The sequence below is a fragment of the Caloenas nicobarica genome, chromosome 1 (genome assembly GCF_036013445.1).
Source record: "Caloenas nicobarica isolate bCalNic1 chromosome 1, bCalNic1.hap1, whole genome shotgun sequence".
In the NCBI taxonomy this organism is placed as follows: domain Eukaryota; kingdom Metazoa; phylum Chordata; class Aves; order Columbiformes; family Columbidae; genus Caloenas; species Caloenas nicobarica.
The window spans coordinates 197,272,479-197,288,879 of NC_088245.1; the positions used below are offsets into that span (position 1 = coordinate 197,272,479).

The 16,401-nt window shown below is 45.5% G+C and overlaps 1 protein-coding gene across 1 annotated transcript in view; it reads right to left on the reverse strand.

Moving 5' to 3' along the window:
- Positions 1-275: 275 nt before the first annotated feature.
- LOC135994485 (E3 ubiquitin-protein ligase rnf213-alpha-like) overlaps positions 276-16,401 on the reverse strand; it is a 60,050-nt gene continuing 43,924 nt past the window's right edge. The window contains exons 43-64 of the mRNA XM_065645078.1: positions 16,228-16,324; positions 16,026-16,140; positions 15,215-15,398; positions 13,743-13,954; positions 13,052-13,153; positions 12,640-12,855; positions 11,752-11,833; positions 11,311-11,345; positions 11,120-11,214; positions 10,605-10,755; positions 10,288-10,453; positions 10,030-10,121; positions 8,424-8,678; positions 8,077-8,212; positions 7,022-7,105; positions 6,598-6,766; positions 6,269-6,464; positions 3,454-3,531; positions 2,712-2,912; positions 2,421-2,510; positions 1,858-2,018; positions 276-462 (exon numbers count right to left, since the gene is read on the reverse strand). Coding sequence (XP_065501150.1) covers positions 276-462; positions 1,858-2,018; positions 2,421-2,510; positions 2,712-2,912; positions 3,454-3,531; positions 6,269-6,464; positions 6,598-6,766; positions 7,022-7,105; positions 8,077-8,212; positions 8,424-8,678; positions 10,030-10,121; positions 10,288-10,453; positions 10,605-10,755; positions 11,120-11,214; positions 11,311-11,345; positions 11,752-11,833; positions 12,640-12,855; positions 13,052-13,153; positions 13,743-13,954; positions 15,215-15,398; positions 16,026-16,140; positions 16,228-16,324 — 3,104 coding nt within the window. The remainder of the gene's footprint in view (positions 463-1,857; positions 2,019-2,420; positions 2,511-2,711; positions 2,913-3,453; positions 3,532-6,268; positions 6,465-6,597; positions 6,767-7,021; positions 7,106-8,076; positions 8,213-8,423; positions 8,679-10,029; positions 10,122-10,287; positions 10,454-10,604; positions 10,756-11,119; positions 11,215-11,310; positions 11,346-11,751; positions 11,834-12,639; positions 12,856-13,051; positions 13,154-13,742; positions 13,955-15,214; positions 15,399-16,025; positions 16,141-16,227; positions 16,325-16,401) is intronic.

Consider the following 16,401-nt stretch of genomic DNA (forward strand, 5'->3'; position numbering starts at 1 on the left):
ATCAAGGTGAGGTGATGAGGCAGGTCCAAGGCCAATGCTGGAAGACTAGTGAGTAAATGGGGATTTTCAGGGCACAGGGCTGGGCACCAATACAACTGCAGCATAGCTCAAGCAGGGACAGAAGGCCCAGGGCTGAGCTTAAGTGGAGCTCCTGGACCAGTGGACAATTAGTGCATGGGGGGAAATACTGGGTGAGGTTGGTCAGGAGCATTAAGGCACTCAGGGCACTGACAACTGGGTTGGAGAAGCTGCAGGTGGATTAATTTCTGGGGGACTTAGCTAAAGTTACATTGTCTCTCATGTATATAAGTAGGGCTATGAAGTTTGCTAGCCCTCACAGCTGTCTTCCAGATGGAAACAACATTCTTCAGTAGTAGGTCTGGACTCAAAGAGCCTGTCAGGTTTGCAATGGAGGCATGATCTTGCCTGTCTTCCAGGAAGGATCTGAAAGTCTCTTGCAGCCTGTGGGTGAGACAGATCACAATTTTAAATGTCTGGATAACTGCTGGGTTTCCAAATGCCCTGACTTCTGGCAGGCAATGCTGACAGTCAGTGACACTCCGCTCTGGCACCCCTGAGATGACCTTGCAGCTGGAAGCCAGGCAGCATTCTCTGAGGTGTCTCTGGTGGTAGCAGACAACAATGTGGATAACTATTGGTCAACATTGTCAACAGCACCCAAGCAGAGGTTGTGGCCTCCTCAAAGCTGAGCTCTCTCAGCTTCACTGACTGCCTCTCCCTTCTCAGGTATAACACAACATGCTGACCTATCTCTACTGAACTCAACTCAATATACCCCATGCTCCCTTCTTCATGGGGTCTGTCATGCTGTCACTATGGCATTAGGAGACTTTTCTGGTGCATGGAACAGGGAAAGGGAGGTGGTGTCGCCAAATTCTCACATTGGGGATTCTTATTGGTCCTATATAGGGGGCACCTTTTTTGTTCCCTTACATGATTCCCTCCCTTTTTTTCTTTCCCCAAGACCAGATGCGTACTGAACTGTTTCAACAAGATTGTAGCCATCTGGTTCTGGAAAGTGATTTTTCTCCTCTGTTGGCGCTTATGATATCGCACCTGGAGGATTGTGGCTGATTTTGTGCTTCCAGTACAAGAAAAACATTGACCTTTTGGAGTGAGTTCAGAGGAGTGCAACAAGTATGATTAGAGATCTGGACACAGGACATATGAAGAGAAGGTAGAGAACTGGGTTATTCAGCCTTCAGCAGAGAAGTTGAAGGGGAATTCTAAGTGCATCTTTAACTACATAGTAGAAGGTGTCAAGAAGATGAAACTAGCCTCTTCTTGGAGTGCCCAGTGAAAACACAAGAATTAACAAGAACAAGATGCAGCAGTGGAAATCCTGACTGAACACAAAGAAATAAATCTTCTCCACATGTGTGGTTCAGCCCTGGGGCAATGTAGAGTGGTGGTGGCATTATCCTTGGAGGCAATCGGAACACAACTGGACAAGACCTTGAACAGTCTGCTGTAGCTTTGAAGTGAGACCTGCCTGAACCAAGGGGTGGACTAGAGACCTCCAGAGGACTCTCCCAGCCTAAGTTTCCATGATGGTATGATTTTTAGTCGTTTTCTTGCTTCCCTGTGACATGCCAGGTGAACTGAAGGCGCCGCGGTTTCTGCTGTATTTTACTCCCACTTCTCTTTGCCTGGGCATCACAAAAAGACTCAATGATGTTCATCACAGCTGCAGTAACTCCCACTTTTGGAAGGCATGGCCATTCTCTCCAGCAAGCTTGAAAAGCCCACCTTAAAAGGGACTTCAAGACCCCTTCCTGCCGGGTCTAAAGAGTTGGTACCTACCACTGGAACAAACCTGGAAAAATCTGCTCTTACCGCCACTGTGGATCAAAGCTATCCAGAGGCACAATGATCATCTCATGGAGCTCAATGAGGAACAAGTCCAGGTTAACTGTGGAGAGTGCAGTAGTCAGAGTCTCCTCCTCCTCTGCATTCAATTCCTCGTGGTACTGCTCAGAAACCAGGCAGAAGGGATTCTGTAATGACAAACATCAGCAAGAGGACAGCCTGGGACTCCCTGAAAAGACCCTTTGGGGGCTACATTGGATGGAAGAGGTAGGACTGGGATCCTCTTTGTTCCTGTCTCTTCTGCCAGGGCCACCAGAGACCACAGCACCAGCTGCTGACGTGACCCATGCCAGAAAGCACCACTGCCTCTAGTACAAAATCTTGTGGATCATCCTTTTCCAAGGGTCTTACATGACTAGAGTAGACGAATATTACTTGGTTCTTGCTGAATTGTAAGATATTAAAATCACAAATTTTTCCTATTTTTTTCCTAAAAATTTCTGAAGTCTTCCACAGAAAATCAACTTTGTCAAAAAGTTTCTCTCCCCACATTTTGTAGACAGTTTTCTGAACTGGGCTGTCTCCCTCACCTGATTCATCTGCACCAGCAGCACAGATCTCTTTGCTGACAGTGTCTGCCACAGAGACAGGATGTGCTTCAGCCTAGTGCTTGGTACCACCTGGAGGAGGAGAAAACAGACAGGCAATCAGTCAGCCAGTTCCTGCTCTTCAGAAGGGCCACGGCTGGGTTAACCATGCTCTGGGTTAGCTCACAAAATTGTGTGGCTTAAAACGTCATGTCTTAATCCTTAGGGAAGGGTATGAGGGATGGAAATGTTCAGCAAATTTCTCATTCAGCACAAGCAAAGTGCCTTGCTTACCGGCATGTCTCTGAACTGTTCTGCACTTGCATCCATCTTCAGGTCATTTTTTACATACTCAGACAACTGGCGCTCTGGGTCCCCACCAGTCACGGCCAGGAACTCAGAAGCCACTTTCAAGGTGGCAAGTGTTTGGGAAATGGCATTCACTGATCGCGCTTCTTCCATGATCTGTTTCAGCTGTTTCACACTTAGGGATTCCTATCAATAGGAGAAATATAGCCAGAATGTGACTCTGACATGAGGTCTGCATCCTGCAAGTGTGTCTGTACAGCAAAGTGACTGTATGACCTTTGGCATTAGTTCTGCCCTCTTAACAGAGGAAGAGTTAGAGATAACTAGGTGATGTCCAGGGTTTACATGGGAAAGATGCAGACTCTACAAGGATGGGTTCCCCAGTCTAGTTGCAAGCAGGAACAATAACCCTGCAGTTGCCACCTGTGCTGATCCACCATGCCAGTGTCTGGCATGCTGTGGTCACCATATCCCCTTGGTTTAGACACTTGTACAGATGAGCCCATCTGAGGTGCTTAGATTCCCTTTAGAGCCAGCAAAGGAAGTTGGCTCCTTGTGAGGCTCCAGCCATCTACATGATTTGGACTTGGACCTTTTTACACATCCTGCAGATGCTGTATTCTCTGTTGAGCTCTCTGTCCTCTGGAGTGGCTTACCAATAAGCACTACTAAGCAGAAGAAAACCTGGATGGAAAAAAAAATTAAAGATGGTAAACTCTTTTCATACCTGTTGCAGCTGTTCTCTCACTTTTGTTTTTGTGTAGTACAGGGTCTTCATGCTGTTTGGTGCAAAGGATGGAGCTGTCTGGAAAGCAAACGAGTGGCTATGAAGACACAAAGTATGACCTGGCACAGGACAAATGGGAAACCCATGGCCATGCAGTAGGACACAGCTACCCATCTTGGCTGCAGGGCTGGTGGCAAGGATGGCCTAGTGTAGGAGGTATAAGGTTGGCAGAAACAGGGAGGGGCCACCCAAGTGGAATACAGAGACATTGCTTGGGCATGCAAGGATGGAGTTAGGAAGGATAAAACTCATCTGGAGCTGAAACTTCTGAGAGATGTGAAGGCCAGCAAGAAGGTCTCCTCCATCAGTACCTCAGCAGCAAAAGGAAGACCAGATGAAAACTAGGCGCACTGCTCAAAAGGGAAGGGGACCTACTGACAAAGGACATGGAAAAGCTACTCATCAAGATGCTCACTGCTTTCTTTGCTTCACTTTTTATTATAAAGATCTGCTTTCAGTCCTCGGTGTTTACTGGCAAAGTTTAAAGACATATCACAAAACAAGGACAAAATTAGGGACTGAGATAAGTTGCTGTTGTGGCAGCTAAGCATCACAGCACTGCTCATTCACTTCCTTCCACTCCTTTCCCCCCAGTGGGATGGCAAAAGAGGAAAAGAAGAATTAAAGTGAGGAAAAACCCCAAGTGATACGAAGGTAACCACTCACTACCTCTCATGGGTAGACCAATTCCCAGCCACTTCATGAGCAAAAGATGACTAACATCCCTAAAAACCCCCTCTTGCCCATTTTATTGCTGAGCATGACGTTATATGGCATGGAATACCTCTTTGGTTTGTTTGGATCACCTACCTGGCTGTGTCCCCTCCCAAACTCTTGCACATCCCCGATCTATTCACTGGGGAGGAGCAGAATGAGAAATGGAGAAGGCCTTTGATGCTGTGCAAACACTGACAACAGCTGAAACATTAGTTTGTTACATGCACTGTTTTGGTCACAAATCTAAATCACAGCACCATACAAGCTGCTGTGATGAAAATTAACCCCATCGCAGCCAGACCCAGTACAGCTGGATATGCACAGGTCCATGAGACCAGATGGAATGCATCCGATGGTGCTGAGGCAGCTGGCTGATGTTGGTAAGATACTTCAGCAACAACTGACATAGCATCTTAGCAAGTTTGTGTATGATATTGAATTGGGGGAAAGAGCTGATTTGCTGAAGGGCATGGCTGACATTCAGAGGGGTCTCAACAGGCTGGAGAAACAAGCCAACAGGAACCTCATGAAGTTCAGCAAAGAGAAATGCAAAATTCTGCATCTGGGATGGAACAATCATATCCAACAGCAAAGGCTGAGAGCAGACCAGCTCTGGAGCACCTTTGTAAAAAAAGACCTGTGTGTCCTGATGGACAGGTTGAACAGGAGTCAGAGGTGTGCTCATATGGTGAAAAAGGTCGTTTGCACACCAGGATATATAAGCAGGAGTGCAGGCAGCAGGATGAGGGAAGTGATTCTTTCCATCTATTCTGTGTTTATGAGATGACATTTGAGTACTGTGTCCAATTTGGGGTTCCTCAGTACAAGAGACATTGATAAATTGAAGTCAGTCCAGCAGAGGCCAACAAGATGATTGAGGGGCTGCAGGGGATTGTTCACCCTGTAAAAGAGAGCTCTGTGGGGAGAATCTAATTGCTCTTCTACTACTAAATGGGGGATCACAGTGAAGGCAGTAAGGACAAGGAGGAACCAGGGATCTTAAGTAAAGCATGCAGAAAACATTTTCATAGTGAGAATGCTAAAACATCAAAACAGGGGCAGGGTGGTAGTGAATCTCTGTCCTTGGAGATTTCCAAAATTCAACTATACGACACCTCAAGCTGTCTGCTCTTGCTTTGAAATTAGCCTTACTTGGAGAAACCAGTTGGACCAGAAACATCCAGAGGTCCTTCCAGCCAAACTCGTTCAGTTTCTCTGTGACTGTGTGTCAGTTTCTCTGCTTATTCTGCACTACTACTGGACCCGCTTGTGGACACGAATGACTATGTGACAGCCATGTTATAATGCCCTTGAACCCCTTTTCCCCCACTCTCACATGGCCAGATTTTCACATTTCACAAATCCAAACACCCAGTAGGCCCCTCCTCTGGCGTAGGAAATATCTGGGACAACAACCAGGCAGAGTTTACATAACCACCTGAGGGTTATGGGAAGTTGTAAAGGGGCTGAAGGGACTTAGGTACCGAAATTCATTGTTGTCCCAGAAGGCTTAATTTTTGAGGTATGTACCTCTGGCCTGCCTTTCTGGATGGGAATAACCATTTGCAAATCTGATCCCCTGAGAGCTGCTGGAGGAAAGTCAAAGGCTAATATGGGTAAGTGAAGATGAATATCACAGCAGAAGATCAGCTTCTCCAACATGGTTCAGAGACCCACATTAGACTCCAACCCCATACTATGACCAGGAATTCAACCCTCTTGAGTCTTTTTAGATGGTGTCTGACTCCTGCATTATAAGAAAACCCAGGCCAACCTCCTCTTCAGGTTTTGAATAGAAAGGCTCACATTGCCTTTCACAACACGAAGGTTTGCTGAGCACAGTGTGGTTTTTGACCACACAATGGTTGCAATCCAAAGAATGCAGATAGATGCAGTGGCGGGCGGTCAAACCTACAAGTGTATTTGCTCCAGCTCTAGAGAGGTGAGTACAAGGTGCTGGAACTAACGTCCTACACCCTCTGTTGGCCTGAAGCACTGCAACTTGGCTTGTGCTGAAAGTGTGTCGTGCTAAGCTCACCTGAGCTTTGATGATAGGTTTCCCACTGATAAAACGTTGAATCACTTGCCGCTGCAGTGTCTGGAAGTCAAAGTCTGTTGTCTTGGTGTCGTCTTCCTCTATCACATACTGGGAGTTGGCCAGTGTCGCAGTGATCAGATCATTCTCAGTTATTGTCAGCACCGAAGATGGTTTCACCTCTTCTGCAGAGATGATCCTGGGAGAGAAGAAGTTACCCTTTGCTGTTAAAGATAGCAGCTTACTTCTTACCTCATTGCACTTTGCAATCAATGACATGTGCAGCTCTCGACACCTGCTGATTTTCTCTAGAGGTATGGTTCGAAATGTACCATTGCTTTTCCTTTGTGATCTGTGTAGCTGTCTCCACACAACTGTTCTGGAGCCGTATGAGAAGACTCGTCACAAGGTAACTGATAGAAGTTGGAGTTGGAAGGAGTTTCAGGACAGCAGTGTTGGCATTGATGTCCTTTGGCAGCAGGTCTTGGGGGACACTGACATCTGTAACAAAATGGAGAGTTTCTCTTCTGCCTCATGCGATGTTAGGAAGAATCCTCCCAAGGGCGAAACTCAGGCTAGCTTTTGTTAAAATATTTTTGGAGGGTTTTTTATATAAGGTTTTCTGGTTTTGGAAGGGTTTTTATTTTGTTTTCAGCTAGAGGGTCAAACCAAAGCAAGATCGGCAACTGGCATGTGTTCTAGCCTTCATCAATGGCTTAGGAAAAGGAAGTCAAACTACCTGGGAAGTCAAAATACCTGAGCACAGTGGCTTCATTCTGATATTGCTCCAGACTTTCTGGATGATCCTTATAGCTCGGCAGAAAGCTGAACGCTGGTCCTCTTCAGGAGCAAAGAGGGGAGAAAAACAGCAATGTCAATGCATGCTCTGAAGAGAAAGCAATTGAAAAATATTTATTTTTGTCTCCTTGAAAGATAAAGCTTATGGTGTGCAACTGATGAATAAACTGTGTTAGGCTGGGCCTTGGTTGCCTTCCACAGCTGTGGCTCCAAGCTTAGCCAGAACTAATTTTTTTCTAGTCCATATTATAACATATTTGGCATTAAGGCGTGCTGAATCCCAGCTCACGTGCACCATGCTAATGCACCTGCTTAGAGTCTTAAAAACCTGTCTCGTATATGTTGCCCATCCATGGGTGAAACAGCAGGAAAAGTCTGTACAAGTTTCTCAAGTCCTGCTGGCTATACCTACTGTGAGGGTGGGAGACAATCTGCCCAAGACCCATTCCAGTGTTTCAGAGATCATTCCAATGTCTCAGGGATCTCTACCCTCTTCTCCAGACCCCAAAGATGACCATGAAGATGGAAATGAGTGCGAGTCACCACTGTGAGCTTGTGTCAGGGCCCTGAGGGCACCAACAGGCCTGATCAGCCTGACCTGGGGACTCCACTTCACCCCTTCCCCATGAGCCCACGAAACACATGTAAGCTCAGGCCAGTGCTTGAGGTGTAAGCAGACCTGTCTCCTGCTCTCGTAATTTATTGACTGGGCTTCCTAGACTTATTGCCTCGCCTTGTGTTATGATCACTAAGCTGTTGACAGAACCTGGCTCTGTCACTACCCTGGCCTTGTCTCGATAATGTGGGACTGCATCCTGGTTGCTGCCTTGTCTGCTCTGTGGTCACCCTTATCTCCCGGCTCATCTTCCCTCATGGAGCAGCCTTGTGTTTGCTGTTCCCTCACAGCTTGCAACAGAAGTCACAAGTCTTGCTATAACATCAGGGTGGAGCATGTAGGTATTGACGAGTAGTAGAGGCCAGTTTTCTGGGATCGGAATAGGCCCACGTCATACCTGAAAGTTCACGTTGGTCTAAGAACTGTTGTACTGAGTATAATTCCCCTTTATGGTTGTTCTGGAAGAAGTGGATCAGGGCTTTCTGCAGACTGAAAATGTCAGGCAGGTATTGGACATGCTGGATGTTTTGGATCTGGAAGGCAAAATTCAGCATGACTTTGCTATCCACATGCTTATCTGAGAAACCAGGATTGTATCTGGCATTATGTGGTATTCCAGAGAAGGGCACTTTACTGGGAAACACAGGAAATGTGCCAATTTGGTGCCCCACTGACACCAACAATGGTGAATCCACATGCTGCCTGTCTCTGCTTTGAAGGAGGAGGAATGTTTCTATAGCAAACCTTAGACATGATCTCCAGAAGAACAGGGTAACGGTTTCCTTCGCCTTCTCTGTGTTCTTGCTGAAGGAGATGGATCAGGGTCTGGATGGACATTTTCTGTTCAAATTGCCACATGTCGGACAGGCCAATCAGTCCCAGGTTTGGCTCATCTTCAAAAGGAGTTGTCTCACCATAAGCTATTTGTAGGAGCAGGTTGGAGCCCTGAAGATCTCTCATCCTCTGCTGCTTGACGGAAGAAAGGTTCTTCTCCAAGGCCTGTGGAATTTGAAGGGTTGTTAGGATGTGCTTTTTGTTACAAAAGGCTTTGGGAGGACTTACAAGTCTTCTCATGAGGGAAGACAGTGACGGCTCTGAAGAAAGGGAAGAGACAATAAAACCTCCTGTTTAAGAACAAAGCTGGGACGAGAATAAAATTGTCCATGAAGAAACCAACAGGGAATTTTCTTGCCATCCAAGGCATAGAGCCATCTTTTTCTAAAGTGGTTTTGAATCAGCATATAAAAAGCATCTTAAAAAAGAGGTGATAAACCTGTTTATCACATGCGAGAATGTCCCAGCTTATTGGATGTGTCTGGGTATTCACAGAATCATAGAACTCTTTTGGTTGGAAAAGACTCTCAAGATTATCGAGTCCAACCATTAACCTAACATCCTCACTAAATCATGTCCCTTAGAACCTCATCTATGTGTCTTTCAAACACCTCTAGGGATGGTGACTCAACCACTTCTTTGGTCAGCCTGTTCCAATGCACAAAACCCTTTCAGTGAAGAGATTTTTCCTAGTATCCAATCTAAACCTTCCCTGGTGCAATTTGAGGCCATTTCCTCTTGTCCTATCTCTCACTACCTGGAAAGAAAGACAGACACCCACCTTACTACAACCTCCTTTCAGGTAGCTGTAGGGAGCGAGAAGGTTTCCCCTCAGCCTCCTTTTCTCCAGGCTAAACAGCTCCAGATCCCTCAGTTGCTTCTCATCAGACTTGTGCTCCAGACCCCTCACCAGCTTCGTTGCCCTATTCTGAACTCTCTCCAGCACCTCAATGTCTTTCTTGTAGTGAGGGCCCAAAACTGAACACAGGATTCGAGGTGTGGCCTCACCAGTGCTGAGTACAGGGGGACAATCACTACCCTGGCCCTGCTGGCCACACTATTCCTGTTGCAAGCCAGGATGCTGTTGACCTTTTTGGCCTTCTTGGGCACACTGCTGAATCATATTCAGCTAGCTGTCGACCAACAGCCCCAGGTCCTTTTCCACCAGGCAGCTTTTCAGCCACTCTTCCCTGAGCCTGTAGCACTACCTGGGGTTGTTGTGACCCAAGTGCAGGACCTGGCTCTTGGCCTTGTTGAACCTCATACAATTGGCCTCAGCCTGTTGATCCAGCTGGCCCAGATCCCTCTGTATGGCCCTCCTACCCTCCAGCAGATCAACACTCCCACCCAAGTCGATGTTGTCTGCAAACTCACTGAGGGTGCCCTGGATCCTCTTGCCCAGATCATTGCTAAAGATATTAAAGAGAAGCCCATATGTGCTCTGAACTCAATCCCTAGCAAAGTGATAGTCTGTATATGGGACACCCAGAACACCAGTGACCAGTCCCTTGCATACCTGGAAGAATGGCTGAGTCAGGGTTTTAAAGGAGGATTCCCACTGCCTTCGATCTTCTTGCCTAGGCAAAGTGTCGAAGTTCATGTTTTTTCCTGTAGGAAACGCAAAGCAAGGTTAGGATCCTCTCCCAGTAGACACTGGCATCAGTACAGTACAGCTGCAGCCATGGGATGAGAGCCACCTGTTCCACTGGCTGTGTGAAAACCAACCTGATGCAAACCTGCTCGTACCCTTCCTATGTGTGGAATGTACTTTTACCTGCTGTAGCATTGCTCAAGTGCTGGAGAAACAGATGGACAGTCACTGTGGCATCCTCTTTGTTTCTGCTAAGTGCCTCTGCCAGTAATTCAATATCTTTTTCAAGGTGATCCCAGAAGAATTCTGCCACATCCTTTGGCTTCTCTGTCATCAGACTCAGAATTGCCTGGAAGACATGGTATTTTCTTAATCTAGCTCTCAAGAAAGCTTCCTCCCAGAGTAGGGCAGTAGCTATTCATCATGTGGAAGCTGCAGTTTAAGTGAGGTGGACAGACAGACAGGAGGTAGGGAGAGGAAAGAAGCAGGGGTTGTCTCACCTCTTTATCTGTATAGGTCCCCAGCAGCATGGATGAATGCAGCAGAGCTCTTGCAAGACAGACAGAGGCAGGTGACAGGTCCCTCTCTAACTCAATTACCCGTATTGAAGGGCTCCCAAGGATATATCCTTTTTCTGTTTTATCCTCTGTGCTGTGATAAGGAAATATAATTCAGTTTACACTTTCAATGACTGGGCTCATCTCATGTAAGCTGACACGGACAGAGGCTTGGTCATCACTGGGTCATAAAATGTATGAACTCGGAGTGAGATGAGAGACCTGGAAGTGAATAAATGCCCTTTCTAGCTGTTTCATGCCATTCATGCTTTCTCTCCTCTCTGTTCCCTCCAGTAGGTATTTCCAATATTTCCTCCTGTGATTGGACCCTGGGGTAACCAAGACCTTGCTTTGCACAGGTGCAGTGTTTCCCCTGTGCCCAGAGAATGGAAAGAGGGTCAAGTGGCCACACCCCTGTTAATTTCTCTTGACCTGTAGGGCAGGGAGCATCAACTTACATTTTCTTCCTCTCAAAATCTCTCAAAGGCTCGTGCCTAGTTCCTCCAACTTTAGCACCACATAGGCATTGTTTGACTTCCCAGGGACGCCCGCACTGTAGGTAAAGAAATGACAGCAGTGTAAGACATAGGGCAGAAAACCTAACAGCAGACAGAAGACACTCAGCATCACAAAAAACCAAGACACTTACATCTGTGATGATCCAGTATAATCCACACCGACAAGCTGTGTATGAAAGGGAATTAGATTAATCAGTCAGTTGTCTCCCAGTTACAAAATCCTCCATGATGTAAATGCAGCAAGAAATTGACTGGGGGAGGCAACAGCCTAGGCCCTTCCCAAGTAAGACCTTCTTCCCATCTACCGGGATCTGGTCTCGCAAGATGGTTCTCCCAGAATTTGCCTTAAATGGACCTGGAGTTGCTGCAGCCAAAAGGAGATTGGTAAAGTTCCCAACAGAAGCACAGAGGTATCTTTAAAGAAAGCCATCCTTCCCTCCATCCACTGGTTCCTCTTTTCCATCCATCCCCTGGCCAGACTACCTCAGGGCACGTTTCTGGCAAGATTCCTATGTCTGCCATCCATATAGGAGCAGCTGGGCTGGGATGAAGTAAAATTTCCTTGTACTTACTCCAGACAGTATCATTTTCACCAGTTTTCCAGTTCTTCTGATCAAAAAGCAGGTCTTCAGGCATGGTGGGAAGGTAGGACCACTTAGAAAGAAAATACAGGTATAAAGAAGGATTGGAGGAATCATGTAACCATTTTACTAGTTTGCTTCTCATCTACTGGAGAAATAACAGTTCTGAAGATAAACACATGTTCAAATGGGTACGTGAGAAAGCTTGACTAAGTCCAAGGGATGTGGCATTGTATCATCTGGGCATGCATTTGGGATGGCTGGGCTTAACAAGAACAGTGAGGCCCAAGTTTGCATCTTGATCACTTCTTTGGTGTCTGCCTACCAAATTGAGGACTTGGAGGGAAGGAGCAGGATCTGGACACTGTTATTGTCTTCACAGCCAAGACATGGGCAATGCACATCTCCTTTTCTTTCTGCACTCCTCAAATAACAGGAATAATTTATGCATCTTTAGATGCACAGGGGTGCCTGGTCTAGTAGAAAGCTTATCCCTGCCTGACAACTGGCTTATTTGGGGTCAAAATGAAGAAATCTGGGCTACGATTTGGTCACATAAGCTCAGTCAACAACTAATATTTGGCAGCCCCCCAGGCTCCCTTAGACTCACTGGAGAAAGATCGGCATCTCCAGCAGGCTGTGTCCCCCACTTTCAATACAGATAGTCATTGACAGTGTCAGTTTGTTCTCAGTGGACTGTCCAGAAGAGAGAGGAAGGACTAGAAAGCTCCATATGGTGTTTACAACAACCCAGAAATCAGCAAACTGACCCAAACCAAATCTGTCTGTAAGCTGACAGAGCTTGTTGTGCAAAAGCAGATCCCACCCCGACAGCATTATCATGAAGGGAAGTTTCTCTATTCATACATCTTGACTTACCTTTACCACATCAGGCTTAAAGCAGATATTTCTGAGAAGTTGAGTGAGGGGACTTGGGGACAGAGCCAGAGTAAATGCAGTGTGAAATACCACCTCCATCATGACATTGTTTTTGTGTGTGCACAAAGCATCCACAATCTTCTTCATTTTGTTTTCCAGAGGCTCTTCTGGGAGCAACGGTGTTTGGAGGATATTTTCCATTTGTTCTATGACAGGCTAGAAAAGAAATTGAACAAACCAGATAGAATCTAAAGAAACCCATAAGGCACCTAAGGTGTCTACTGGTAGTCTTCAAAAGTGGTGTTTTACATGAATGTGATGATCCTTTTGTCTCCAACTCAGGAGGAAATTCCTATAGCTTTCTACAACCATCCCAATGAAATCTTCTGTGGGGGACACAATGGATACTCACCACCAATCTCCGGACTTCCCGGGGATCTTTGGCTTTTATTTGATTTTCTGCTCTGTCCATCACCGAAAACATCAGTGTTATATTTGACCAGGCATCCATAGGCTGTGAAACACAGATGTAAGTTACGTTATCATAATGAAGATACCACCAGCATGTAGAAGGCTATGTCAAGCCCACTGAAGCATTCAGATAGATCCCTTGCAAATTATCATGTCATTTTTGTGTTGTTAATATTACAAGCCGTTTTTACATCTCTTAAAATTTGTGTTTGTATCATGGGGGCAAGCTTGGGGTTCTGTAGAGATATGGGGTCTGAAATATCTTCTGCTTGAATTTTACTGTACAATTGTTTCACTTCTGCAGTCTTCCAAATACATGAATAGGTCCCTCCAGGGGAACAGTCATGTGCCAAGCAGGTATGAAGGAGGGATGAATTGTTCTCTAGAGGAGCTTATATCTCTCCCCAGACCAGAAGAAAGCCCCCAAGAAGCAATTTTTCATTACTTAAGTTGGGTGATTCCTGTCCCACTGGCTATACAGGCTACAATATAAGATGTATTTCACCAGGCAGGGCTCAAGTTAGCCACCCGTACACCCTCAGAGCTGGCTGCAAAGAAAAGCTTGTGTGCATCTGTATGCTTGGGTGGCACAACTTCAGTGACCTGCAGATAGGCTTTTGGAAGATATTCACCTGTGAAACTTCAACTCCTCTGGGTAAAATCCATTCTTCTGCTTGAAGGATCTTCTGCAGTGCTATGAACCCATAGTTGTTATAGAGATTTCTGATGAGGAATGTTTGAGGCCATGGTGTCTGTGCATTTGCCACCAGCTTCTTCATTGCATTCACCAAGTCTTGCTCTTCTTGCTTGTTCCCACCAGGAGATGGTATGTTTGGATCGGCAGCTACCAGTGAGATTTCTCATTAGGCTCACTCCCATGCAGTCAGATATCATAGATCCTTTTTGCAAGCACAACACCTTCTTAGCTTACAACAACAGTTTTTTCCCCAAGGATAGAAATATGGCTTACAACAATACTACCTTGGGCTTCTTAATACCTACGGCATGCAGGGATGTCGAATGCAAGGCAGTGAATATGGGGACTAAGTGGTGCAATGTTTTCCCATTTTTGGCCCTTATATGATCTTGCTTGGTTAATCTTCGCTAGAATCTATATTAGGTCAGAGAGAAGGGCTCTCAAAGGCTGTCCAGAAGACAGAGAGCAATCTCATGGCTCCATTCTAGGTAGCTGAGAGAAAAGGGAATCCTCTGGCCTATTTAACATCTTGGCCTTATAAAGGGTCTCCTGTATCTCCATTGACTAGAAGAGGTGAGGTAAGATTGTGTTGGTCTCTTTACTCAGACTTTACTTGGGCACGCTTCAAAGCTGACAAAGATATAAGAAAGTGAGTGAACAGAGTTTAAGGTGCAATACATCCTCTTCTAAACCAAGAGACTTGCATGTGTTTAGCGTGAACTCCATTGACTCTGCCTGTCATTCTTAACAGACTAACAGAAGAACAGAGTCTCAGCACATGCACCTACCTGTAGACACCTAAATGATTATTGTGATACACGGCTGCACACCACTCCTTAAGTCTGGAGAACTATTTATTCAGGGGAAACGTCATTATTCAAATAAGTTGGTTTTGACTTTGAACAAAAATTAGATGCTTCATACTGATAAAATAATCCAGAAAAATGAAAATGTTTTCACAGCAAGTTCTAGGTAATGTAGACATTTTGGTTGCAACATACACATCTTTGGATGCAACCTGTTTATATACAAAATTTAGCAACTTCAACTCCATTCAATTTCAATGTTGCCAAAAAATAGTTTTATAGTATCAGAACAAGAGGGTTAAAAAATTATCTAAATTTAAAAGAAATAAATTAGGCCTTCTGATCCTGCATCACCTCTTGAAAATTTGTCCATTAAACCCATTAAATTTAGAGAAAACTTTGTCTTTTTTTAACTTTCTTTTGTTTTTGTTGTTGTTGGGTTTTTTTGTTGTTTTTGTTTTTGTTGGTTTTTTTGGTTGGTTGGTTGGTTTTTTTTACCCTCATAAGAAACCTCTTATACTGGCAAATATTTGGCTTGTTTTAAACCTGCTTATGAGAAAACACAAATCCCATGCTCTCTGCTGCTAGCAGAAGGACTCACCACAGAGCACCTGCCTGCCAAGCACAGCGGCCACATGGCTGATGGAGAACCGGAGACGGGCTATGAACTGGAGGGTGTCAATTTTTGAGGCCTTGCATGAGCAGAAAGCAGAAAGGTCTGCAGCAGAGAGGCAGCTTTCAGCAAGCTGGTTGACATCATCTTGGGAAGAAGGATACATGAAATCCTGTTCAACAGAAAGACAGAGAGAGGGAAAGTTAAAGAGTTCAAAGCTGCCGTAGGTTCTGGGTAGTACCTAAGCCTTTTCATGAGGTGCAGAGCTTCTTTTGCTGTCATGTTGCATCCTGGGAATCTCAAGTTCCCAGCAATGATCTGCTTTGCAGATGGACTATTTTTGTCATCTTTGAGGGTAGCCCCAACCTGACAGGAGAGGATGGCCTCCCTTCTTGATTCACTTGGTGGAGAATCACATTTTGAACAGATGTGCTTGTGCATTTCTGTAGTGTACCAGTTCAGAGTGGAGCAGAGATCAGGAACAGTTCTGCTTTGGGTAACAGCTGTGCTCAAGGGAAGCTCTCATGGTTTACAAATCAGGCCAGTGGCACTCTTGAACTTCAGGAGCCCCAGGTCTGAAATTCAGACTACACATTGTACCTTATTAACTCAGGCCTGGTTTCTTTCAGACAATGCTTAGGTACATTACTAAGAGAGATCAGCAGGCTGTTCCAGACAGCCTCAGGAGCCAGTGGGGGGAAAGAGAGAGGAAGAGTGTGATCTGCAAAGGGCAGGACAGGAAATGATAGTTAGTTTGAGTATGGATTCCAGAAACATCTTCAAAGATGTTTGATCTTACCTCCAGACAACGCACCACCATGAAGTAGAAATGGTTCCAGTTCCTTTTGTTGAAGGTTATCTTTTCCTCCATCTCAGAAAGGTATTTTTCCAGGTGAACCTTTATGTTGTTGAACCTATGACAAAAAAAAAAGATATAGGATGTGAACATCCATGTAGCCCATGTGGCCCAGTGATCAGGCTGGGAGCTAGCTCATGCTAACCCATGTCGCAGGAGCAGTTTCAAGAGAGAGGACTTGATTGTTGTACTGGTGTCCATGCACTCTTCAAAGGGTGACAGCTCACTTTTTGACTTGCACACTAAAAACGAAGGATGACATTCATTATTTTTCTTCGGTACAAGATCAGGTCAGGGTCCCAGTGAAGTCAGGCCCTTA